The sequence below is a fragment of the Acomys minous genome, assembly GCF_964271855.1.
Source record: "Acomys minous genome assembly, chromosome: 6".
Taxonomy (NCBI): domain Eukaryota; kingdom Metazoa; phylum Chordata; class Mammalia; order Rodentia; family Muridae; genus Acomys; species Acomys minous.
The window spans coordinates 102,278,728-102,303,695 of NC_140487.1; the positions used below are offsets into that span (position 1 = coordinate 102,278,728).

The following is a 24,968-nucleotide window of genomic DNA, read 5'->3' on the forward strand; positions in this document are numbered from 1 at the left end:
TAATACCACTTATTACATTATTTTGCTTCATAATATACATGAGATAAATATTCTTTGGTTTAACTTTAGACCATTAACTTGATCTCCCTAAAGCTTTATTTTCTTTTTTTGTTTTTGTTTTTTTTGAGACAGGGTTTCTCTGTGTAGCCTTGGCTGTCCTGGACTCTCTTTGTAGACCAGGCTGGCCTCGAACTCACAGCGATCCACCTGCCTCTGCCTCCCTGAGTGCTAGGATTAAAGGCGTGTACCACCATGCCTGGGCTAATCTTTATTTTTTATAGGGGGAAAATAGGACCTACACTTATAAAGTTGATGAAAACATACTGCATTTATTAAACAAAAGACTCCAACAATGCAGAAAGCTTTTAAGGAAAACAGTAAACAAAAGGTTTGTAGAGAGGCATCCACTGGGGTCCACTTCAGGAGAGAAGAGGAGAAAAATGAGAAGAAATGAAGAAAACATGCAGCAGTCATGCCAAAGCATGTCACGACTAAGCACATTTACTGTTTTATTTTGTTTTAGAAGGGATAGAGGCAATATGGCCACCACCTCCAATGAACATGGTGCCTGCAAAGGAGTGAGTACACTCTGTTGAAGAAGTCTTGTTAGGTTTAGAAAATTCAAAGTCCTTTCTTTATCTTCAGGAACCCCCATTACTTATGGCTCAAAGGAAAGATTTCATAATTTTAATATATATATGTGTGTATGTAAATTTTAATATATGTGTATGTAAATATATGCATATATAATATATATACATATATTATGTGTGTGTGTGTATATATATACACACATACATACATACAAATGCAACTCCTACGGGCTAGCCAGATGGCTCAGTTCAAGACACTTGTGGCTAAGCCTTATGATCTGAATTCGATCCCAGGTCCCTCATGGTAAGCTGCAGGAACTGATTTCCACAAATTACAGTATTATACACGCAGGCCCACAGACACAAGAAATAAATGTAAAAAATTTTTAAAGATTTATTTATTTACTTATTTATTATGTATACAGCGTTCTGCCTGCATATACACCTGCTTGCCAGAAGAGGGCACCAGATCTCATTATAAATGGTTGGGAACCATCATGTGGTTCCTGGGAATTGAACTCATAACCTTTGGAAGAGAAGACAGTGCTCTTAGCCTCTGAGCCTTCTCTCCAGCCCAATACATGTAAATTTTAAAAACAAACAAACAGTAGAATTTCTGGCTTTACATGCTGTGTAACCTGAGATTGGCCTATCTCTTAGACAAAAAAAAAAAAAAGCATGACCGAGCAGAGGTATGTGGGGATATTATGGCAACAAGAGTGAAAGCTTTGTTTCGCTTCAGATGTCAGGGTTCATGGGTCAAAGACAAGGAAGAGCCGACATAGCCCTGCAGCCCGCCAACTTTCCCACAGCTTCAGCACTTCAGACTGAAGAGTCTAAGTCACTTGCCTGGCTGTGTCTTTGAGCAGCTGGCTTGAGAGAACGAGCCGCCGAGTTCTGCGGGTCCAGGGAGAGAACTCGCTAGCTTCAGTGGAGGCTTTCCACAACACGTGGCTCTCCTAGGCCTTCATTCCCCAGCAGGCATGTGATTGGTGAACTTCGTGCCACTGCCTCTTGAGTACTTGGATTTTAAGTGTGCACAACCATATGTGGCAAGAAATCCCCTTTTCCCTTCAGTTTCTAGGACAACCGGTTCTACTCTTCCTTTGTCTGCCTGTAAACATCTGCACTCCTCAGGACTCCACGCTTTTCATCCCGTCTGCACGATCCTCCTGTTCCCACATGTGAATGGCTTTAATCAGCACCGACACACTGATGGGTGTGGTCTCTTTCTCCCGTCCAAATGGCTGGCCCTCAAGTCCAACTTGCCTGAAGCTGAGCTTACCATTCTTCTCCTTCCCATAACCCTACTGTTTCCTGTGTTCTTCCTGTTAGTGGCACTATTGTTTACCCAGCTACCCAGACCAGTGGCTGGGCTCCCTCCTAACGAGTCTACCTTCCTCCGCCCCTCCCACCACTCAGCCACCAAGGTCTATTTCTATTTTCCGCCTCATCTCTATGTCTTCTAACTGCACCTCACTTGCTCAAGTTCAACCCTCATCCATCTTTGCTGGCAAAAAATTACAAAAACCCTTGAACTTCCCTCAGCAGAATTTCAGCTTCCAGTTGCCACAATATTCTTGCCAGCAATACTAGTGCAGAGCAGAATCTGTGTGTGTAAGACATTTTCTAAACTCCTTAAAATGTCATTCAAGTCCTGTCCTGCAAAGAATTGGCACCTGACCCGTGCCCACTTCCTCCTCCTCCAACCCTTAAGATCTACGACCCCGGGCTGAGGTTGCGGCCGCGCCAGGCGGGACAGCGCTGGTTGAGCATGAAGAGGCCATGAGTTGAATCCCTTGCACTACAGTAAGAAGGGGATGATCGGAGAAGTAGAAACGGAGATGGCCCGGCTGTTAAGAGTACATACCGCTCTTGCGGAAAACCTAACTCCATTCCCAAGAACCCGTATTAGGCATCTCACCACCCTCCTGTGACTCCAGCTCCAAGGACTTTTGGAGCCCTCTTCTGGCTTCCAGCATCTTTGTGGTACGAATGCTTAAAGGGCCAGGCGTGGTGGCGCACGCCTTTAATCCTAGCACTCGGGAGGCAGAGACAGGCGGGCAGCTGTGAGTTCGAGGCCAGCCTGGTCTATAAAGCGAATCCAGAACAGAAAAAAAAAAAATGTGATTGGTTGTTTTTTTCTGCATGTATGTCTGTGCACCAAGGGTATGTGTATGTCTGGTGCCCACAGAGACCAGAGGAGTGCAAAGGATCCCGTGGAACTGGAGCTACGTAGAGCTGTGAGCCCCCTTGTGAGTACTGGGAATTGAGCCTGTATTTTTCTAGAAGAAGAGCCGGTGCTCTTAACCACTGAGCCACCTCTCCACCCCTCAGCCATTCTTTCCATGGCTGAATAGTTTTACATCAGTGTATTTATGTGAAAGTTCTCAGTGTGATAGCTCAGGTAGGACCAGAACTTATTATATAGACCAGGTTGGGCTGAAAACTCAAAGCAATCCTTCTGCCTCAGAAAAGCTATTACAAAAAAACGTTTCCTGCCCGCAGGTGTGCCAGCAGGCCAGAAGAGGGCGCCAGATCTCACTGTCGATGGTTATGAGTCAACATAGGGTTGCTGAGAACTGAAGTCACCGCCTTTGGAAGAACAGCCCTTAACCCCTGAGCCGTCTAGCTCAAAAGCTATGACTTATAAGACAGCTAACTCATCAGTTCTTCTAAGAAGCATCCCTTGGGCAAGTGAGACGGTACAGTGGGTAAAGGTGTTTGCTGCCAAGGCTTATGATTGAGTGCCGGGAATCATATTGGTGGAATGAGAGAACCAGCATCTACAAGTTGACTGACCTCTGCCAGTCAGGCACTTCCAGTAAGTGAATGGAAAGGGGGAGGGAGTTTCTTTGAAGGTCCTCTAAGAATTCTCATAAGTCCACGGAAGCATTCTTTCATCCTTTTTTTTTCTTTCTTTTTAAATATTTTTATTTAATTTTTAAATTTATGTGCATTGGTGTGAGGGTGTCAGATCATGGAGTTACAGACAGTTGTGAGCTGCCATGTGGGTGCTGGGAATTGAACCCGGGACCTTTGGAAGAGCAGACGGTGCTCTTAACCACTGAGCCAACTCTCCAGCCCCTCTTTCTTTCTTTTATTGGTTTTTCAAGACAGGTTTCTCTGTGTAGCTTTGGCTGTCCTGGAAGCTGGCCTTGAACTCACAGAGATCTGTGTGACTCTGCCTCCCAAGCATTGGAATTACAGGCATGCGCCACAACATGGGCAACGGAAGCATTCTTTTTTGTTTTTTCAAGACCGGGTTTCTCTGTGTAGCCTTGGCTGTCCTAGACTCTCGCTGTAGATCAGGCTGTCCTTGAACTCACAGGGATCCTCCTGCCTCTGCCTCCCAAGTGCTGGGATTAAAGGTGTGCGTCACCACGCCTGGCTAATAATGGAAGCATTCTTAAAGCTACCTGTTTACTTGTATTTCTTTCTCTTTTTTTTGGTTTTTCGAGACAGGGTTTCTCTGTGTAGCCTTGACTGTCCTGGACTCACTTTGTAGACCAGGCTGGCCTCGAACTCACAGCGATCCGCCTGTCTCTGCCTCCCGAGTGCTGGGATTAAAGGCGTGCGCCACCATGCCCGGCTTACTTGTATTTCTAACCCCAAGCTTCCTGAACAAACTCAATGGCTAGAGTTCATCTCTTCATCTTTGTAAACTTTGTTTTGCTTTGTTTTATTTGCCAAGACAGAGTTTCTCTGTGTAGCTTTGACTGTCCTGGACTTGCTTTGTAGACCAGGCTGGCCTCGAACTCACAGCTCTCTGCCTGCCTCTGCCTCTCGAGTGCTGGGATTACAGGTGTGCACCACCATGTCCAGCCACCTTTGTAATTCTTAGCCATAAAAGAAGTCCAGAAAATGTTTTGGTTTGGGTTTGGTTTTATTCAAGATAAGGTCTCTCTGTGTAACAGCCCTGGCTGTCCTGGAACTGGATTTGTACGCCATAGTGTGTTGGCTCTGTTTCTTAACAATTAAACTTTATTATACAACCCAGCTAGCTTACACAAGAAGGAAAAAAGGTTAAAGGGACAAAAGAGTGAACCTTCCGGTATCCGTTCCACGAGACGGGTCCTTAGGTGTCTCTCTGGCCCGCATGCTGGTCTGGCCTGGTTGCTGCTCCCCCCCACGCCCCATGCTCTCCTCTGGGCTGAACTTGTTCTCTCCTCCCCACCTCCCTCAGTCACATGGGAAGGGTGGTCTCCTTCTCCCGTTGAGGGTCAATTAGGAAAACAATAGCCCAGGTGGGGTTCCCAGGTCTGCTTCCTGAATTCCAAGCCCAGGATAGCTCCACTCAGTCTATCACAAGGTATTCATGGAGTGCCCCAAGGGTAAAGCCCGCCAAGACTGCTTCCATCTGTGACAAAGCTTAATCTTTCCCACACATCCCCCTTCTCTTTTAGAAAAAATTAAGAACTATATACACACATATACATATATACATAATCATCAGGTATCAAGTACATAACAAAGTCCTTTTATACTTGTTAACCCGAGGGAAAGTATTCCACTATCCTACCAAAGAGAGTCCTTTTCTTTCATGAGGAATGGCAATTATCAATCTATAAATGTGTTTTTAATTCTTAAACTAAAGCTTCTAGTAACGCTGTGGCTATCTAGTTTTCAATCCCATCAGAGACCCAAGAAGGAAAATCTATCTAATAGTGGCCTCAAACTCAGAGATTCACCTGCCTCTGCCTCCGGAGTTCTGGGATTAAGGGTGTATGGCACCACACCCAGCTGTTCTGGAAATCTTTCTTAAACCGTTCTAATCATTTCTTCTTTTGCTTGGTAAGTTTCTTGAGTTCTTTTTAGTTGTTTTGTTTGTTTCAAGATAGGGTTTCTCTTGTAGTCTTGGATGTCCTGTAGACCAGGCTGGCCTCCAACTCACAGCAATCCACCTGCCTCTGCCTTAAAGGTGTGTACCACCATGCCCAGTACTTGGTAAATTCATAATTGCTTGCTCGCTTGTTTGCTTTAAATACCCAAGGCAAGCTGGGCATGGTGGCCAGGCCAAGGCTACACAGAGAAACCCTGTCTCAAAAAAAAAAAAAAAGAAAAAGAAAAAAAAGAAAAGAAAAGAAAGAAAGAAAGGAAGAAAGAAAGAAAGAAAAAAAATTACTCCAGGTGGTGGTGGCACAGGCCTTTAATCCCAGCACTAGGGAGGCAGAAGCAGACAGAGTTCAAGGCCAGACTGATCTACAACAGTGAGTTCCAGGACAGCCAGGGCTATACAGAGAAATCCTGTTTCAGAGAAAACAATGAGCAAAGCAAAAACGTGTCCAGACAATTATAGCTACTGTAATCTGCCATGAGGAAGTAGTGTGCTCCCCGTCCTCGTCCTCGGTCTGCTTGTGCTTCATGACCCACCGCACAGTTGCTAGTAATATAAAGCCTTTTTTGATTCCCATAGCAAGGCTGCTTTCTGGTCAGAGACGCTGTCGTTTTATGCTTAACAGTAGGTACAATCAAGTTAAACAAGCATGTGTTCAAATCATGGTTTTGCCACTCAGCGATTCTGTAGATGCTCAGAAGCTGATTGGTTGACTTTATTTTGCCATGCTAGGGATTGAAACACACACACACACACACACACACACACACACACACACACACACACACGCACGCACTGCACAAATGAACAAAGTTCTTTTTCTTGAAAATGAGGATTCCACTGTTAACCTCAAAGGGCTGTTGCTAAGATTAAAGATGTCCCTGTTAAATGCCTGACAAGCAGGCATCCATGTTAATGGTGCTGTCTCTTCCTCTACCCTACGCCTTCTAAGGATGAACTCTTTTTTTAAGATTTATTTATTTTAGAGCCGGGCTTGCTGGCGCACGCCTTTAATCCCAGCACTCGGGAGGCAGAGGCAGGCGGATCGCTGTGAGTTCGAGGCCAGCCTGGTCTACAAAGTGAGTCCAGGACAGTCAAGGCTACACAGAGAAACCTTGTCTCAAAAAAATTTTTTTCTTTATTTTATTTATTGCATATGAGTGCTTTATCTGCAGAAGAGGGCATCAGATAACATTATAGATGGTTGTGAGCCAACATGTGGTTGCTGGGAATTGAACTCAGGACCTCTGGGAGAACAGGTGGTGCCCTTAACCACTAAGCCATTTCTCCAGCCCACAGGATGAACTCTTTTTATCAGTTAATCAACTATGCATGTCTGTGATATGTATGCATGTTCACATATGTATGGGTGCACATGTGTGCATGTGGAGGAGGCCTGAGGCTAACACTGGGAGTATCCATTTCTCTCCACATTATTCGTGAAAGCAGGGTCCCAAAATGGCCACCAACATGGCTAGTCTAGTTAACCAGCTTGCTCCTGAGATTCCTTGTATCCACCAAATTGCTGATTACAAGCTCGCTTCCATGTTCATTGGCTTTCACATGGGCCCTCCTGCTTGTACGGCAGGCCTCCAAGCCCTCTCTTTGGATTCTAGAAGGAACTGTTTGAGGAAGTTGACACTTTTCTGTGTTCTAAGTATCTAGGGGTGGGGGTGGGGGGAATTGCACATACCTCACTTGTGACGTATGTTTGACAGCTGACAGAGGAGGAGTAAAAGCAGGGCTGGTGGAAAACCAAAACCAAACCTACCTTCTCAGGAGTCGGCTGCATGCAGAACTTTCTCTCCTGATAAGCTAAATTCCCTGAGAATAAAGTTTGGATTGGGACAAATCTTTGCATAGTTGGTATAGGTTTTTATTGTTGAAAGTTTTAGAAGTCACGGGCTGGGCGTGGCAGTTCGTGCCAGTCATCTTGCTGCTCTGACCACTGAAACAGGAGTAAGAGCTCAGTATCTTGAGGTACACAGAGAGACCTGGCTCCAAAGCCAAGAAGACAAGAGACCGGAGACTCCCTGTTTTGGATGACTTTGGGGATATTCTCTAGAGAATCTAGTCATAAACACAAGCACCTAGCCACACTATCTTCTTGGGTTTGGGTTTTGTCCGTGACTTTGACACGTGGACGCTTGGCTCCCAGCTGGTGGCGCTGTTTAGGAAGGCTAGACCTTGGAGGAAGCTCATCACTGGAGCAGGCCCTGGAGAACTACAGCCAAGCTTCATTTCCAGATCATTTTCTGCTTCGTGCTTGTGGTTAAGGATGTGATTTCTCAGCTTCCTACTGAGGCTGCCTGCCGCCATGCTTTCTACACTATTGTAGACTCTCCTTCTAGAACCCTAAGCAAAGGAAACACTTCTCTCGTAGGCCACTCCTGGTCCTGTTTTCTCCCAGCAAGGAGAAGAGTGGCTAACACACAGGGTGCTTCTCTAAGGTCCAGGCTAGACTCAGAACCAAAATCACCTTCCTGCTGCGGTCTCCTAAGTTCTGGGCCTACCTCAGTGTTTCCTTAAGATCTTACATAAGCAGAGCTTGCCACTGAGCAGCACCTAGAATCCTCATGAATCTTGTCCAGGTTTTCCATTTGTGAAGTGTTCCTGGAGGCCTTCAAAAACTCCCAAATGGCAATTCCTAAGCACATTGAGACCCAGAAGTTAAACACATAGTTGTCTCACTTCTCTTTTTTGTCTAATTTCTCAAATTAATGATACTGTTTAAAATAGCCACGTACGATGCCAGTACAGTATATTTCATATTTATTACACAATTGACAATAAAAACAACTTTTAGCACAATAATGCCAATCTATCCTCATCCCTCATTTTTGGACATGTGAACAGAAAATAACCCTGCAGGCCAAAAAACAAAAAACAAAACAACCCCCCCCAAAACAAACAACAACAACAAAACTCTGAAAAATTAAAACAATCATTATCCTATCTCACATACAGATACAAACCCTTAATAGCTTAGAAAGTACCTCGTATTGCTAGAAACAGACACCCAGTCCAAATTAATAAAATACACTATAAACATTACAAGTCTAACTGTATAGAAACAAAAACCATACCATTAGTCAAATGAACAAACAAACATTTTCAGCCAGTACACACAGAAAGAATATGAATATGTCAACAGCAAGGGGTAAAGAAATGGTTGACCAATAAAGATCTTTCCTTTAATTTTACAAGAAAAAAAATTCTTGGAGTTGAAGCAGTATTAATATGATGCCCTTAATCTCTGCTTTCGTAAAATGAAAACAGAGCTGCCACCTTGCTACTGAGCAAGGGAAGCTTATAGCATTATCCAGGAGGGTAGCTAGGGTCGAGTAGAGAGGGTGAGCCTCGTTAAAACAGTGGATTACCTTTTTTCATGGGAAGGAACAGACAGGTAGCTGAACCAAGCTGGTAAGCTCTGATATAGGATACAGGCTGGGCAGCAGATCCTAAAACACAAGACCATTCAGAACATGCCTGCTTGTAAATGATCACCTTTGGAAGCAGCATATAAAATTTACAGTAAGAACGAATGTGGTTTGCCTGCCCAGAATGCTGGCTGCATCAAGCCAGCTGGTTCACTTTACAAACAAGCTCAGGATCCAACAACTAACAACAACAACAAAACACAATTGGTTCAACATTTGGGTCTTTCCCCGCTCTTAATGTCCTGTGCTCCCTAGCCCCAAAATGTTACTCTTTACCGTTGCCACAGCAAAATCTTCCACACTACATGACAGTACCTAAATAGGCTGTGTTTAAAAAAACAAAACAAAACAAAACAAAACAGCCCAGTACTACTTCTAGAGAATGCACACTTCCATTGATTGACACATGCATCACAAGTCAGTCAGTTTCGAGGTGGGGTAAGCTATCTGAACTGTCAACCCTAATTAAAACTATGCGTTCAGATTTGCTTGCGATGCTGTTACTGCAGTTCTGATTCTGCAGTGATCACCTCTTAACTAGTTGCCCCTCAGCAAGTTTTCCCAGATAATCCTAACTTTTCCATGTTTCTTTCCATTTGTCCAAAACAACAGCATCATGCCCTTATTGGTACTGGTTTCCTACAAAAATAAGCCTCCTGGCTTTTCCTCCACTGCCACACTGATTGACCCCAGCATAGTAGGACTTACTGAGGTGTTTCAGGCATATTGTTCAAGGTCTAGCCTAGAGCCCAGTTACAGGAATGTGGATCAGGACCTCTGGGCACCCAGCTTGCTCCCTGTTCCATCATGCTGAAAGATGGCAAGAGTTTCTTCTGTGCATTGTTAACAATCAAGCCTTTGGCACCCCGTGCAGGTATGGTGCCTGCTGCCCAGCCAGCCAGCCAGCCAGCCATGCAGGTATGGTGCCTGCTGCCCAGCCAGCCAGCCAGCCATGCAGGTGTGGTGCCCGCTGCCCAGCCAGCCAGCCAGCCAGCCATGCAGGTATGGTGCCTGCTGCCCAGCCAGCCAGCCACCCATGCAGGTATGGTGCCTGCTGCCCAGCCAGCCAGCCAGCCATGCAGGTATGGTGCCCGCTGCCCAGCCAGCCAGCCAGCCATGCAGGTGTGGTGCCCGCTGCCCAGCCAGCCAGCCAGCCATGCAGGTGTGGTGCCCGCTGCCCAGCCAGCCAGCCAGCTATGCAGGTGTGGTGCCCGCTGCCCAGCCAGCCAGCCAGCTATGCAGGTGTGGTGCCCGCTGCCCAGCCAGCCAGCCAGCTATGCAGGTGTGGTGCCCGCTGCCCAGCCAGCCAGCCAGCCATGCAGCCTGCAGGAGCTCTTCGCATCACAGACTCCAGGCAAGTCTTGCTTCCATTTTTTTCCTCCTCTTGGGTCCACCGTGGACAGTGGCTGTGCTGTGTTTTCTGTGCTCTCCCTGAACAAGTGTGAATGAAAGCAGCAGCCAGCCATTCTTCAACATGTCCTGATTTGTATTATCCAAGTGAGGTATTTGCAAACAAGGAAAATCTTAGGGAACAAACATCTGCCGTGTCTTCCCTCCTGCCTGTGCTGTGCTTCAGCCACAGGCCTAGCCTTCCCCCCACTGTCTGCAGAGGTTTAAGGATGTCCGCGCCCATCCTCGTGTGCTATAGGACTTGACAGACATCATAAAACTCTCTTGGGGACCAGTCTCAGCAAACACTGGTGGCACCACTGAGCAACAGCACGTGGAAATGTAAACATTACTGTATTTACAAGCTTGCTTGAAAGGCTGGAGGGAAACGGTGCTTTATATTGCTGGGATTTTGAGAGGGCTCATTCAACAGATTTGGGCCTTGAACCAGCTAATGAGTTCAAGCAAACACCCTTCACTGTCTGATCCAGTGTTTCCCACCAGCGGCCTCTACATAGAGACTGCGAAAGCGTTCTTAGCATAGTGTGTCTGTCTCTTCCCTAGCACCCTCCTCAGCCACGAGGAGTGCAGCTCTAGATAGAGCCTCTTACCTTTCACTCCTTGTCCTTCCAGGATTAGAGGCAAATGTGGGCTGGGAAGCGCTGGGTGGAACGCTTGACTATGTAACGCTTGTCCTTTACAGAATACTATCTACACTAAATACAGAATACTTTCCCCTATGTTCTAGCTGGCGCTGGCTTTATAGCAATCCCCCTTGTTCAGAATAGGAAACCTATCTTCCTGTGAAGGAATCCAGAATCTATTATAGAAAAAGAAAACAAAAACAAAAACAAAAGAATCAACTTCTACTGAGTTTTAGTTGAAAAAGAGAAAGGCAAAGCCACTTAGCACATTTCAGGCTGGAAGAAGAGTAAACAAAACTGTGCTGTAAGCGGCTGTGTGTACAGCTTCGATTCTCAGGGAAAACAAGATTTTACATGCTGGTACTTTTTTCTTTTTCAAATGCAGCATCACTCAATGTGCCTTATACATTGGCAAAGCCTGACCAATCAGGAAGCATCCTAGTTTCAGCTGATTTTTTTTTAATTTTAAAGTGACAGGATACCAACTATGACTATAAAATAGTTTTTTAAAAAAATTATTTAAAAGGGCATGGAAATATGTGTCTTAATAGACTTGTCTCAGAATATCCTGGTTATGATATATAAGAAATAGTTGATAAAAACCATACCGAAATCTCATCTAGAAAACTACTTAGTTGGGGGAAGAAAGGGGAGGGAGGGACCTTAAAAAATGCTTATTGCCAAAGTTAACTTTCTATGAGAGAAGGTTAAAAATCATTTAGATCTAACAAACCACACAGCAGCATAAAATGGGCACTTTTGAAAACTTGGAAAAATACTAAAAGCTAATTTGTTTTTCCAAATAGGGAGAACATGGGTACTTTTTTTTAAAACCGCGGCAGTGTTATCTGTCCCTGTGACACGCGTCACATCAGCTTATGTCACACATTCACAAAAGCCAGCCAAGTAAGAGAACTGCCTGTTCAAATCTGCAGCCAAAGATAGTGCAATTGCCGGGCAGCCTGTACTCCACAGCACAGGCCCAAAGAGATCAACAAGATAAAGCAGTGAAGGTAATAAAATCCTGTAAAACTTTCAAAAATTAATGCTCCTTAAAGGCATTTACAGTGACAAAGTAAAAAATCTCCATTAAAAAGTCTGTGGACCCACCCAATTAACAAGTTACATGGAAATGAAACAGATTGTTTGGTTTCTCTCTCCCACTTATGCACATACCCCACTCAATGAACACAGAACAAAGGAACTACTCCTCTTATAAGCCTAGGTGCGGTGAATACCACAGCTAGCAAAATATCCCACAGAAACCCTTCTTTGAAAGTCCTTTAGAAAGTCAAGGCTGATCAGCCTACACGTTGAGGTAAAAATTCTGCCCAGTGCATCAGAAGACATAATCTATGAGGATCTATTTCCTTTCTTTTTTCTTTTTAAATGGCTCAGTTTTGTTGATGCATCAGACAGTGCTGCAGAGTACAGACTCAGTGCAACTGTTCAGAGCTGCCTGTAGGGACCACCCGAATCCATGTGGCATGCTCTAGAGGCAGTCAGCATCTGAAACATTCTCAAGATGTGTGGGATGCCAAAGTGGTTGAGTTCTTTTCCAAGACTCTCAAGCAAAATACATAGTGTGCTGGGTATCGTGGTGGATCTGCACAGCCTTAGCCAAGGCCTGAGGATCTCGGCCATTGCTCTGTCCTGACACGTGACTGCCTTCCGCGCTGTAATGAGAACAAAACAAGAAACCAGGCATTAACAAAAGACTATTTCAAACTTCAGTGTTTCAAATAGCATAACAGTCTTGCATTCAAGAACATCTTGGCTCAAGCCTGGGCCACTCAAACAATTTATGTTTCCTTAGACATGTTTGTCCAACTGGAAAATACAGTAAGTACAACTTATTTAACAGGTGGTTGATAATTAAATAATGCTCACACTAACCAAGCGTTTGAAAGCACCTGCAGGGGGACTTCCACTGCCCCTTCTGTCAGGCTACTTCCTATTCATCCCTCAAGCTTCAATTACAAGTCATGGCCCTCTTAGAAATCTTCCCTGACCCCAAAGCCCAGGTCAGGGTCATCTAGAATATGTTTTCTTTTACACAGCTGGAATGAAATTGTTAATTGGGATATTATTTCTTTACTGGAATAAAATCTCTAAGAAAATAGTATCCTCCTCATCCTCATCCTCCTTCCCCCTTTTCTTCTTCTTCTGAGACAGGATCTTCTTGTGTAGGCTTCACTGGCCTCAAACTCACAGCAATCTGCCTGCTTCTGAGGCATGCACCTTCATGCCTGGCTTAATTTGCTAACAATAATAGTTTCCTATATTAATGAGTCAATGGGCCTAACAGAGTGCTCACAATTTCTACTCATGCATTTTGGGGTACCCTGTAGCATAGGAATTGTCAAACCACTCCTTTTTGAGTGCTGAGGATTCAGTCTGGGGCTTCATGTATACTGAGTGCTATACTCCCCACTGAGCCACACTCTTGGCCCCTGACCTCTCTCTACAGTGCTGATGTTGTCCTACTCATCTTTGACTTTACCCTCTCATCCTCCACTTACACTGCTGCAGCCCAGGAACAGCTTCTTAAAACAATTTATTATGTATACAGCGCTCTGCCTGCATGTAACACCTGCAGGCCAGAAGGTGGCACCAGATCTCAATTTAGATGTTTGTGAGCCGCCATGTGGTTGCTGGGAGTTGAACTCAGGACCTTTGGAAGAACAGCCAGTGCTCTTAACCTCTGAGCCATCTCTCCTGTCCCCCACAAACAGCTTTTACATTTAGCAAAGACAATCTTGCTCCAACACAGTTTTCTACTCCATGCCAAAGAAAACTATTGTCCAAAATGCCCCTTGCTCTCTCCACTGTTGACTATGGCTGGAAAATACTCTTTCCTTTGTAAAGTTAAGCCCTGCCCATTCAGCTATAAAATCTCTACCAGCCTTTCCTCTGATGCCCCACTACATAGTTAGGTCCACTGAGTTAGATGAGCTGTCGGCTTTATGCTCACCTGTATTACCTCCATTCTGAAACATAAAATCCCCGCAGGTGGGAACATGGCTTACTAAGCCCATTCTTTCTAGTACCTAGCACAGTACTAGGCATACAATACCAAATACATGCATTGAATTAATGAATGTATATTGGAGACTGCAAGCTACAAAGCCACAGCTGGGAGTTTTCTCTAATAGTGAATTTTTCAATCCCTCACAGAAATAAGACTTGCAGTGCAATGTCTACTATTTAGCAACTGAATTGAGACTTGGGGAAGAGCCCAGAAACTGCTACACTTCACAGATGGTCATTTGGGAAAGACAATTAATGCAAAAAGCTTGTTTAGGCATTTATTAGTAGCTCAGTAACAAGTCAAAATGTCTGAGTCACCCCTTCTGTTTCCCCATAAGCCCCGATTTACTCTGGTCAATTCTGGATTGTACTAGAAACAAAATGAACTGGGTAGGGCGTCTCAAGCATGAAGTGGAGTCCACAGGCTGTGGCTACTTTGACTGGAGACAGGGAACTCTGCCTGGCACCTTCTGAGGCTGCCTGGGGCCTCAACAGAACTGAAATGCAGTGAGCCCTAATGTGGAAACCACAGGCAGCTAGCTCCCAATGAGACGCAAGTTTAAACAAGCCTGAGCACTTTTTGGACCAAAAGTCACAATAAAAGCTCTCAAGGCTTCATGCAGTCTTTTTTTTTTTTTTTAAAAGATTTATTTATTATTATGTATACAGTGCTCTGCCTGCGTATACACGTGCAGGCCAGAAGAGGGCATCAGATCTCATTATAGATGGTTGTGAACCACCATGTGGTTGCTGGGAATTGAACTCAGGACCTTTGGAGGAGCAGTCAGTGCCCCTAACCTCTGAGCCATCTCTCCAGCCCTTTTTTTTTGTTTTTCAAGACAGGGTTTCTCTGTGTTAGCCTTGGCTGTCCTGGACTCACTTTGTAGACCAGGCTGGCCTCGAACTCACAGCGATCCGCCCACCTCTGCCTCCCGAGTGCTGGGATTAAAGGTGTGCGCCACCACGCCCGGCTGCTTCATGCAGTCTTAATTGTTCCTTACAGGTTAAACCTTAAAAGGATGTTTAAATCTTTAAAGGAATTTTCTGTACAGCTTCCACAACAGGAAGAGATTTTTACTTGGGAACTTGCCTGTCATGATCTTTATCCACCAAATGATACCTTGCCCGGAATGCTACAAGTCGGGCGTAATACGCCGGAGCAGGAATGGAGACTGAGCGTGTGCAGCGTACGTAGGTGTGACAGAGCTGGTAAGTCAGTAGCTGAAGTTCATCTGCAGTGAAGCAGTTGTCATCCCACAGGACCTGGTAATGTGAAGGACGGCTGGTTCCCTGGAGGGAAGAGTTTTAGGATTAATGTACTTCTAGCAGGACTTGGCTACCGGACAGAAAAGCGAAACTGAAATCTAATTATTAAACTCAACAGTATTTCTGCCTCACACACCTCAAGAAGATCCCTACACAGCAGTCCTGGAACGCAGCAGCTAACACAGCGAAGTGCAGCGTTTAATGACAAGTCTACTCAAGCTGGCTGCTGAGCTGGCAAATAGCTCCCTATCAGGTCAAAGATCTGGACCAGCTTCCAAATTACCTGAATTCCTGCATGACTACAGAGGTAAAAGTCAAATTCAGATGGATGTGTGATGGTACTATCCACCGTAGTGCCTGCTGGGACATTGCCACTTTTCCCCACCTGTTAAAAAAATACATCATTAAAAAAAAATACAATTAATCATCTGAGTAACAAACAAGCTAAAGGCCACTTTTTCCTTTGATGCATTTGTTGGTAACAAGTTACTGGATTGCTGTTGTGTGAAGTCTCAACTCTAGATTAATTCAAGATGTTAAGCCAATGTGGTGATTCATACCTGTAAACCTCAGTATTTGGAAGGCTGAGGCAGGAGGATTCTTGTGAGTTCAAGGTCAGGAAGGTCAGTCTGGGCTACAGTGTGAGACCCTGTTTAAAAAAAAAATGTTGGGTCCCTTATAGTAACTTTTTCTTAGCTCAATCCTAAAGCATGTTCCCAAACATGTCTCTAAAGCCTTTTGAAGGATCCAAATAATAACTTTTACTATAGTTTTGTGCACTGAGACTGCCATGTGTTTATAGATGTCACTCTGCGTGCAGAGAAGGGGGAAACCACATATGAGAGATGGGAATGTGGTTAAGCTGTGGAGTGCTCGCTTAGCATGAACATGAGTAAGAGCCTGGGTTCAGTCCTCAGCACTACAACAGAAAATGACAAGATAGATAAACTTCCCCAGAAAAAACGACTTTCATTCCTCACTTGAGAAAAAAAAAGTGAAAGGTAAGGCACAGGCCTCTGAGCTGGTTCGCCAGGTTCAGCAGAACTAATTCTTTTATGGGGTCAGAGTTCCTGGCAGATGACTGAGAGGCTCCTGCTGAGACCACAGAGCCAGTCAGTCTTTACAGCCTTGAGCAGAGCATCTTGTTTGTTTGTTTGTTTGCTTTTTTTGAGACAGGGTTTCTCTGTGTAGCGTAGGCTGTCCTGGACTGGCGCTGTAGACCAGGCTGGCCTCAAACTCACAGAGATCCACCTGCCTCTACCTCAGGAATGCTGGGATTAAAGGCGTGCGCCATCACGCCCAGCCAGAGCAGAGCATCTTTGTGCCTCAATCTAATCATCTATAGGATCAAGTGATGACCTCTGGCATTTCTAAAATCCTAAAGTTCTTCCACAACTAAACACTAAAATCAGATTTCTAGAAAGGCCGGGGGTGGGGGTGGGGCGCCAGAAATGCACTGAAATACAGCACATTAAGTCTTCTTATTCATCTCTGTTTTCTGCAGTTCAGTAGAATTTAATATGAGAAAGTTTAACTAACACAGAGATGTATGTTTATAGTTTAAATGCTATTACAGGCATGTATGTTCAGGAAAAAAACTGTGTGTGTGTGTGTGTGTGTGATATCCACTAGGGGGTCTTAGATCCCTCCTAAATAAGATGAACAAGTACACAATGTTCTAGTATCTTTCCTAAAATCATGTTCTTTAGGAATATTAGGAGTTTTGTTTCTTTGTTTGTTTTGGGGCTTTGTTTGTTTGTTTGTTATTGGTTTTGTTTTTTTTCCAAGATAGGGTTTCTCTGTGTAGCCCTGGGTGTTCTGGGCTTGCTTTGTAGACCAAGCTGGCCTCAAATTCACAGAGATCCACCTGCCTCTACCTCAGGAGTGCTGGGATTAAAGGTGTGCGCCACTACTGCCTAGCAATATTAGTTTTTTTTTTTTTTACAGTGCACTTAAAGTGATTTTTGTCAAATTTGAGGAACACTGTATTAAACCACCATTTATAAGGCTTTTTTAGAGGGAGAAATATAGCTCAGTGGCATAGCACTTGCCTGGCAAGTGAGAAGCAACACACACACAAACACACAGGCTTTTCTAAGGTGTAATTTCTCAAAACCACTATTTAATCAGGTATAATATTTACGAAGACAATAGAATAAATGACATTTCCAAACGTATTTAACCACAGAACCTCTTTTTAAAAAAATCTCTAGAGCCGGGCGTGGTGGCGCACGCCTTTAATCCCAGCACGAGGGAGGCAGAGGCGGGCGGATTGCTGTGAGTTCGAGGCCAGCCTGGTCTACAAAGTGAGTCCAGGATAGCCAAGGCTAACACAGAGAGACCCTGTCTCGAAAAACCAAAACCAAACCAAAACAAAACAAAACAAAAAATCTCTAGGGATGTCAGGTAGTAGTAACATATCCCTTTAATCCCAGCACTCAGGAGACTGAGGCAGACAGATCTCTCAGTTCAAAGCCAGCCTAATCTACAGAGTGAGTTACAGGGATACACAGAGAAACCCTGCCTTGAAAATCAAAAACAAACACAAAGCATCAATGAAAAAAAAAAAAAAGGACTCTAAGGTTCTAGAGATGAAACCTGCAGATCTGTATGATGTCTGGGGGAAATGGAAACCAAACACACTGCACTCAACAATGATAGCTTGAGCACCCTAGCTAGGCTTGGCAGCAAATGTTGAGTCTAAGAGCCAGAGGCAGAAAGAATGAACGGCCTTCCATGGCACAAGCACTTGGGTACAATGTGCAACAGGTGGATGGAAGGCACTAGAAAGGCTGGTAATGAGGGAGTAGTCACACGATGTCTTACAGCTTAAGTAGGAGCTGAAAAAGAAGGCCCTGCCTGGTATGGTAGCACACCCAGCAGAACTCTCAGCACTTAGGAGGAAGGCTGTAAACTGGAGGCCATCTTGGGTACACAGTGAAACTTAGTTTCTAAATAAATGAATAAATAAAATGGGATAAAGTCTGAAAACACTAGAAGTGCCCTAAACTCAGGGACGCATGAGTAACCTGTAGCTCATTCATATTATGGCATCCAAACTCAGCAATAATAATAAAAGAAATGTTTACTACACATAATCTCAAGGGTGACACCTTAATACACTAATTAAGAGAAGCCAAACTCTGCCGGGCGCGATGGTGCATGCCTTTAATCCCAGCACAGGGATTAAAGGAGGCAGAGGCAGGTGGATCACTATGAGTTTGAGGCCAGCCTGGACTACAAAATGAGTCCAGGACAGCCAAGGCTACACAGAGAAACCCTGTCTCGAAAAACCAAAAAAAAAAAAAAGCAAAGCCAAACTCAAATGCTACATGTTTCTATTAATATTTATATGACACTCTGGAAATGGCAAAATTATAAGCTAAAAATGCCTATCCATGTTGCCAAAAGTTATCCAAGGCTGAGTACAAAAACCTTTTCTGGAGACCCAAACCAGTGAGCCTGGCTACTCGGGAGATAAAAGCAGGAGGATCTCAAATTTACAGAGTGCCCTCAGGGCCAACCAAGATTAGTGAGACCCCGTTTCAAAGTAAAAGATAAAGGGGACAGAGGATTTGGCTGAGTGACAAAGCACTTGCTTATATGTTTGAGACCCTAGATTCAATGTCCAACACAATAAAAAAAAAAAAAGATTTGGTATAAACAGAACTATATGCATTAGTCTGAACCATAAAGTAACGCTATATCCTTAAAGGGTTGCATTTTCCTGTACCAGCAGTAAGCCTCAACATAAACAATAGAAAGGAGAGGGACGGCTGTGGTCATCCAGAGGAAAGAATACAGTGAGAAATGACAGACATATGAGAACACAGTGGAAGGAAAAACGAATTCGTCGTCTTGGCTCCCCTGGGAAAACATGATGGAGCAAAGGAATGTGTTTGCAAGCAAGGAGGACACTTGCAGACTGCCGAGCAAACCCTGATAGCAGGATGAAGGAGCCGTGGCGAGGAAGAGACTGCTAGGAGTCTCCGCAGGCAAGTTCTGCCTAGGGTAGTGGAAACACACGAACTTAGGGTAAGAAAGACTCGGGGTCAGAACACAGGGGACTATTTGGCAAACTGCACATGATAGGGACAATATAGCATTGAAGAATTTAAAAATGACTCTGAAGTTGATAGTGTGGCTAACACAAAGCACAGTGACGCCAAGCAACTGAATCTAAGGAGAACTAGGGGAGGCTTTGGATGGGGATTAAACAGTAAGCGGGAGGTTTAGACGTGTTTTGCTTGACACACCTATATTAGACTATATCACTGATGCCAACTATTTCTGTGCCCCTCCCTAAGGGAAGATTATAAAGTTCCACCCAGCTACCATAGGAGTGGCCATGTGAATTGCTTTGATGATAAAATGTGGCCCAAAATATGTTACTTCTGGGCGGAAGCTTTAGGAGCCAGGACTTGGCCTGTCTTTTATTTGTTTTCCCTTCTGCCACAGTGACTGGCAAGGTTCCAGACTGAGTCTGTTGGCCTTGGTTCCTAGGGAAGACAACAGGGCCACAGCTGCAGCAGGGCCACAGTGAGCGTGTAGTGTGAGCAAGAAATGAATCTTCGTAAGCCACAAGGATGGATTTTTGTTATCACCACTACAGAGCCTGGTCTGTGGAGACGGATACAATGTTCATAGAGCATCTGAGTGAAAGTGTCTGGTAGATAACTCAAACAAAGTACAAATCAGGAGTCTGCCAGCGCAATCTAGGGACAGGAATATGGACCTGGAGCTGATAAGCAAGTGAGCCTAGAAAAGAGGATGAGTTCAAATTGAGAGCAGGAAGAAGAGTCCCTGAGGGCTGGAGAGGTGGCGCAGTAGTTAAGAGCTCTTGCTCTCTCAGCAGCCCTGGGTTTGGGTCCCAGCAACCATCCTCCTCACAAGCATCTGTAGCTCCGCTTCCCAGGGATCTGCTTCCCCTGACCTTCTGACCTCTGCAGGCATCAGGCGTGACTGTGGTGCATATACATACACGGAGCAAAACACTCATACACATAAGATAAGATAAACATACCTTTTTCTTTTTCTTTTTCTTTTTTTTGTTTTTTGTTTTTTTGAGACAGGGTTTCTCTGTGTAGCCTTGACCGCTCGGCATTGTTGGTTGTTTTTTTTGTTTTTTGTTTTTTGTTTTTTTTTAAAGAAACCAAAATTACAAAATTCTCACTAGAGTTATGGTACTGCTTATCACCAGCCCAGGACATGACCAAATTCAAAATTTAAAGCACAGTTACTACAGAATGCAGACTGCATTCATAGTAACATAAAACTGGAGAGACATCTCAACAGTTAAGAACATGTGCTGGGCAGCGGTGGCGCACGCCTTTAATCTCAGCACTTGGGAGGCAGAGGCAGGCGGATCGTTGTGAGTTCGAGGCCAGCCTGGTCTACAAAGTAAGTCCAGGACAGTCAAAGTTACACAGAGAAACCCTGTCTCAAAAAACAAAAAAACAAAACAAAACAAGAACATCTGCTTTCCAATGCTGAGGAAAGGAGTGTGGATCCCAGCACCCATGTAACAAACTGAGCGTCCCAGTAAATGCCTGCAATATAAGGCCTCAAGGGGAACAGAGACAGAAGAACACTGGCGTTCACTGGCTTCCAGCCTAGACAAGCAAATGCAAGCTGCAGTTCAGGAAAAGACCCTGCCTCAAAGGAATAGGCAGAGAATAGCAGAGGAGGACACCTAATGCCCTCTTTTGGCCTCTGCATGCATGTACAGATGTATGCACCTAAACACATTCACATTCATACACACTCACAGACACACCAATAAGTAACCACATACATACACACTCATACATATACACATACATATATATACACACATACATACATACATACATACATGCACATACATAAATTTATGTATGTATGTATTCATACATAAATGTATGTATTTATTCATCTGTTTCAATTGTTGTCTTGGAGGCTTTCCATCTGCTAACTTAGGCCTAGCCCAGGAAGCTTCTAGCACCCATACAATCAAACCTAGGACTAGAATGTTTTCAGTCTCTGAGACTTACTGCTTAATAAGCTGACCCTTTCTAGTTCTTACTGAGCTCTCGGCTGGCTGGATCAACTCAGCTGTCCTGGCTCAAACTCCTCTCCCAGCTGACTTACTCAATCTGGTTTTTCTCTCTGTCTCTGAATTGCTGTGCTTGGCCTCACTAACTCCAGCAATCTGCTCTAGCCTTTTGGCTCCTTCTCATCCTCTGGCTCATTTGGTCTTCACCTGTGTCTAGCTGGTTCTCTCTGTGAAACCTACTGAAACTGCCTCCTCTCTCAGTCTCTGTGCTGCTCCCTTAAGTAGCTTCCCTCTGTTCTCATGAGACTTGGGCACATCCTATTCTGTCAAATCTTTCTCTGATTCATCACTTTTTCTGCCACTCAACTGGACATCACTTTCAAACATGGGTGCTTCCTTCTACAAACTAACCTTCCGTTCATTATTTGGGATTAAAGGCATGTACCACCATGCCTGGACCTAAGCTTTTCTTTACTTGAAATTTGATCTATACCAGACTAGTGTTGAACTGGGATCTGCTTGCCTCTGTCTCCTGGATTAAAGGTGTGTATGTATTCCAGCTGGATCACACAGACCTAGAAGGTCTTTGGCTGTGATCCCTTGCCAGAACAGCCATGTTCTAAATTAAAATTTCTCTAAATAGATGAAAAATCCTAGGTCAAATTGTCAAAAATTTTCATTGTGGCTTAGAGAATAATAAAGTCTCCTACCTATGGCTAATAAGTCTGCCATCATAGTCATTCCCAGCAGACACCGCAATGACTCCCTCAGCTGAAGTAAACTCACTCAGGAGACTCTGCTTTATACCCTAGAACTAGCACTCATGCAGCAGCAGTGAAAAGCAGCAGAAAGCACCTGTGAAGCTCTGGGCTGGATGTCCAGCGCGCGCTCACACACACACACACACACACACACACACACACACACACACACACACATACACACACACGCCCAGTCCCACTTTGAAGTTCCTTGTTATGACAGGTTTCTAATCAGCACCCTACACAAACACAGTATGATGGGTAACACCGACAGCCAACTTGGCAGGCCCGAAAATCATCTGTCTAGGAGACAGAGCTCTGTACATATAAGGGGAGTTTCTACATTAGGTTAAATTTTGGGTTGGTTTTTGTTTTTTGAGACATGGTCTCTTTATACAGCTCTGGATGCCCTGGAACTCCCTACATGGAACTCACAGAGATCCACCTGCCTCTACCTCCCAAGTCCTGGGATTGAAGGCATGCACCACCATGCTCAGCTTCTACGTGAAGTTAACTGATGTGAGACGACCCATGCTAACTGGGGGGGGGGGGGGGGACAGCACCAGTCCATGGCTGGGGTCCCACAAACACTAAACCAAAGAAAGGGAGCAGAGCACGTTTTGACTTGGCTATAGATGTATGCAGCTGCCTCCAGCTCCTGCCACCATGACATCCCTGTCGTGATGGACTGCGCCTTCAAATTGTGAGCCCAAACAAAGCTTTTATTAGGTGTTCTGTTAGAGTAATAAGGAAAGTAAGGTGCCAGGCGTGGTGGCACACGCCTTTAATCCCAGCACGAGAGAGGCAGAGGCAGGTGGATTGCTGTGAGTTCCAGGCCAGCCTGGTCTACAAGGGAGTCCAGGATAGCCAGGGCTATACAGAGAAACCCTGTCTCAAAAAACAAAAACAAAACCAAAGAAGAGAAAAGTAATTAACATAAAACTCCCAATCCCCACTCCAAAACTCTAGAAACATGCATTCTGTAATACAAGAGAAACATTCACTCTTAACACTTGTGTGACCCAGAACTGGTCATCTAAATTCAACTGCATTAGTATATTTATCAAATTATAATTAGACACAGCAAGTTTGAGAGGAATGCTCTATCACCTACTAGGAATCACATTTACTTGCCACACAGTCAGGTGAAGGAGCTTACAGCACGTCCTCTTACCCGTTCTGTCTTATCTGCACAGAAGAGTCGCGTGTGATGTCTCTTTTGCACCACAATGTAGGTTATTCCTGGCCGATAGTCTTCCTCCAAACTTATACATGCTTTTCGAATTGCTATTAGCTCCGGCCAAGCTACCTAAGGAGACAGAAGAGGAATTTTGTTTCATGGAGAACTTGCCTAGGATCCCTCTGGTCTCAGCTCACAAGTGGCAGGTTGGAGGGCGCTCTGCCAGAGTGCTGGTAGCATGGCACCGGGCTGAGGGGAGCACCTGTTTCATCTGTCCCTCGGATACCCCTCCACGGTAGTAGATGATGCGGGTGGGCTTGAAGCGCGTGGACTTGTAGAACTGGATCAGTAGCTCCCGAGCCATGCTTGTCAGGTCCTGCACAACCTCCTGACTATAGAGGAGCTCCTGGGCAATCTCCTGCCGAGACGTCTGCACCCGGACTGTGGCACAGTAGCGGCTGGGATGGCCATCCATGCTGCCCACCACAGCTGCAATAGAAGGCTTCTTCCCATCCCCGGCAGGCGGATGAGTGACATCAGCTCCCAGGAAGATAACAGGCTGCTGGAACACTGAGGGCCTGTCCGAATTTAACAAGACAGTGCCACTCAAAACATATGACCATCAAACTTTGAGTCGAGAAAAATCTATCACCAGAGATAACTGCAGATATAATCTTAGAAAAGAGGGCCTGTGCCCATTAGGACACAATAGTAACCTTCCAAAAACCAACTCTCTTTAAGTTGTGAAATTTAGAGAAGAGAATCAAGTCTTCTTTTTCTGTTTTATTTTTATGCATAATATTTATTTATCACTCACACCACATATTTTACTTATTTATTTTTATTTGCACACACACCTATACAAATGTAATCTCATAACAGTAGGAATTTTGTTCTTTCTTGGTCATTACTAGTACCTAGAACTTTGCTTAGTTCATCTTTGGCACTTAATAAATAATTGTTGAAAATATAAATTCATGCCAGACACGGTGGTGCACACCTGTCATCCCAGCAGTCAGGGAGGCAGAGGCAGGTGGATCACTGTGAGTTTGAGGCCAGTCTGGTCTACAAAGCGAGTCCAGGACAGTCAAGGCCACATAGAGAGACCCTGTCTCAAAAAAAAAAAAAAAAATTTAAGCCGGGCGTGGTGGCGTATGCCTTTAATCCTAGCACTCGGGAGGCAGAGGCAGGTGGATCGCTGTGAGTTCGAGGCCCGCCTGGTCTACAAAGCGAGTCCAGGACAGCCAAGGCTACACAGAGAAACCCTGTCTCAAAAAAAAAAAAATTTAAAAAAAGAAAAAAGAAAGAGAAAAGGAAAATGTAAATTCATTCAGTATCACTGATTCTATCAAAGGAATCAAAGGAAAATATGGGTAAAATATGGTAAAAGCTAGCCAACAAAACAGAAACCATTATGGTGGTATCTATAACCCCACACTCACATCAGGAGGTGGAGGCAGGCGAGTAAGGAATTCAAGGTCATCTTTGGCTACGTAAAGGGCTCAGTTCAAGGCCAGGTTTGGATATGTGAAACCCAATCTCAAAGAAAAGGACATAATCCACACAAGACGTACATAGCCACAGACACTAATACTTGCTGAGGCAGGCAGATTTGGAGTTCTAAGCCAGTCTACATAAAAAGACTGTGTCTCAATAAATGAATAAATTTAAAAAAGCATGAGAGAACAAAGAATATACAAAGTCAGAATCCAAGCCTAAGAAGGTGATGCCAGGGCCTGAAGAGACAGCGTGGCTCAGTGGTTTCGATGGTAGACTGCTTTCCAGAGCACCTGA

At 44.6% G+C, this 24,968-nt stretch overlaps 1 protein-coding gene across 3 annotated transcripts in view; it reads right to left on the bottom strand.

Moving 5' to 3' along the window:
• Positions 1-8,185: 8,185 nt before the first annotated feature.
• LOC311600025 (protein argonaute-4) overlaps positions 8,186-24,968 on the bottom strand; it is a 43,863-nt gene continuing 27,080 nt past the window's right edge. For all 3 annotated transcript variants that reach the window (XM_084786255.1, XM_084786257.1, XM_084786256.1), the window contains 5 exons: positions 23,437-23,752; positions 23,169-23,303; positions 15,483-15,584; positions 15,024-15,223; positions 8,186-12,579 (listed from right to left, as the gene is read on the bottom strand). In XM_084786255.1, coding sequence (XP_084642381.1) covers positions 12,471-12,579; positions 15,024-15,223; positions 15,483-15,584; positions 23,169-23,303; positions 23,437-23,752 — 862 coding nt within the window. In that variant the 3' untranslated portion in view covers positions 8,186-12,470. The remainder of the gene's footprint in view (positions 12,580-15,023; positions 15,224-15,482; positions 15,585-23,168; positions 23,304-23,436; positions 23,753-24,968) is intronic.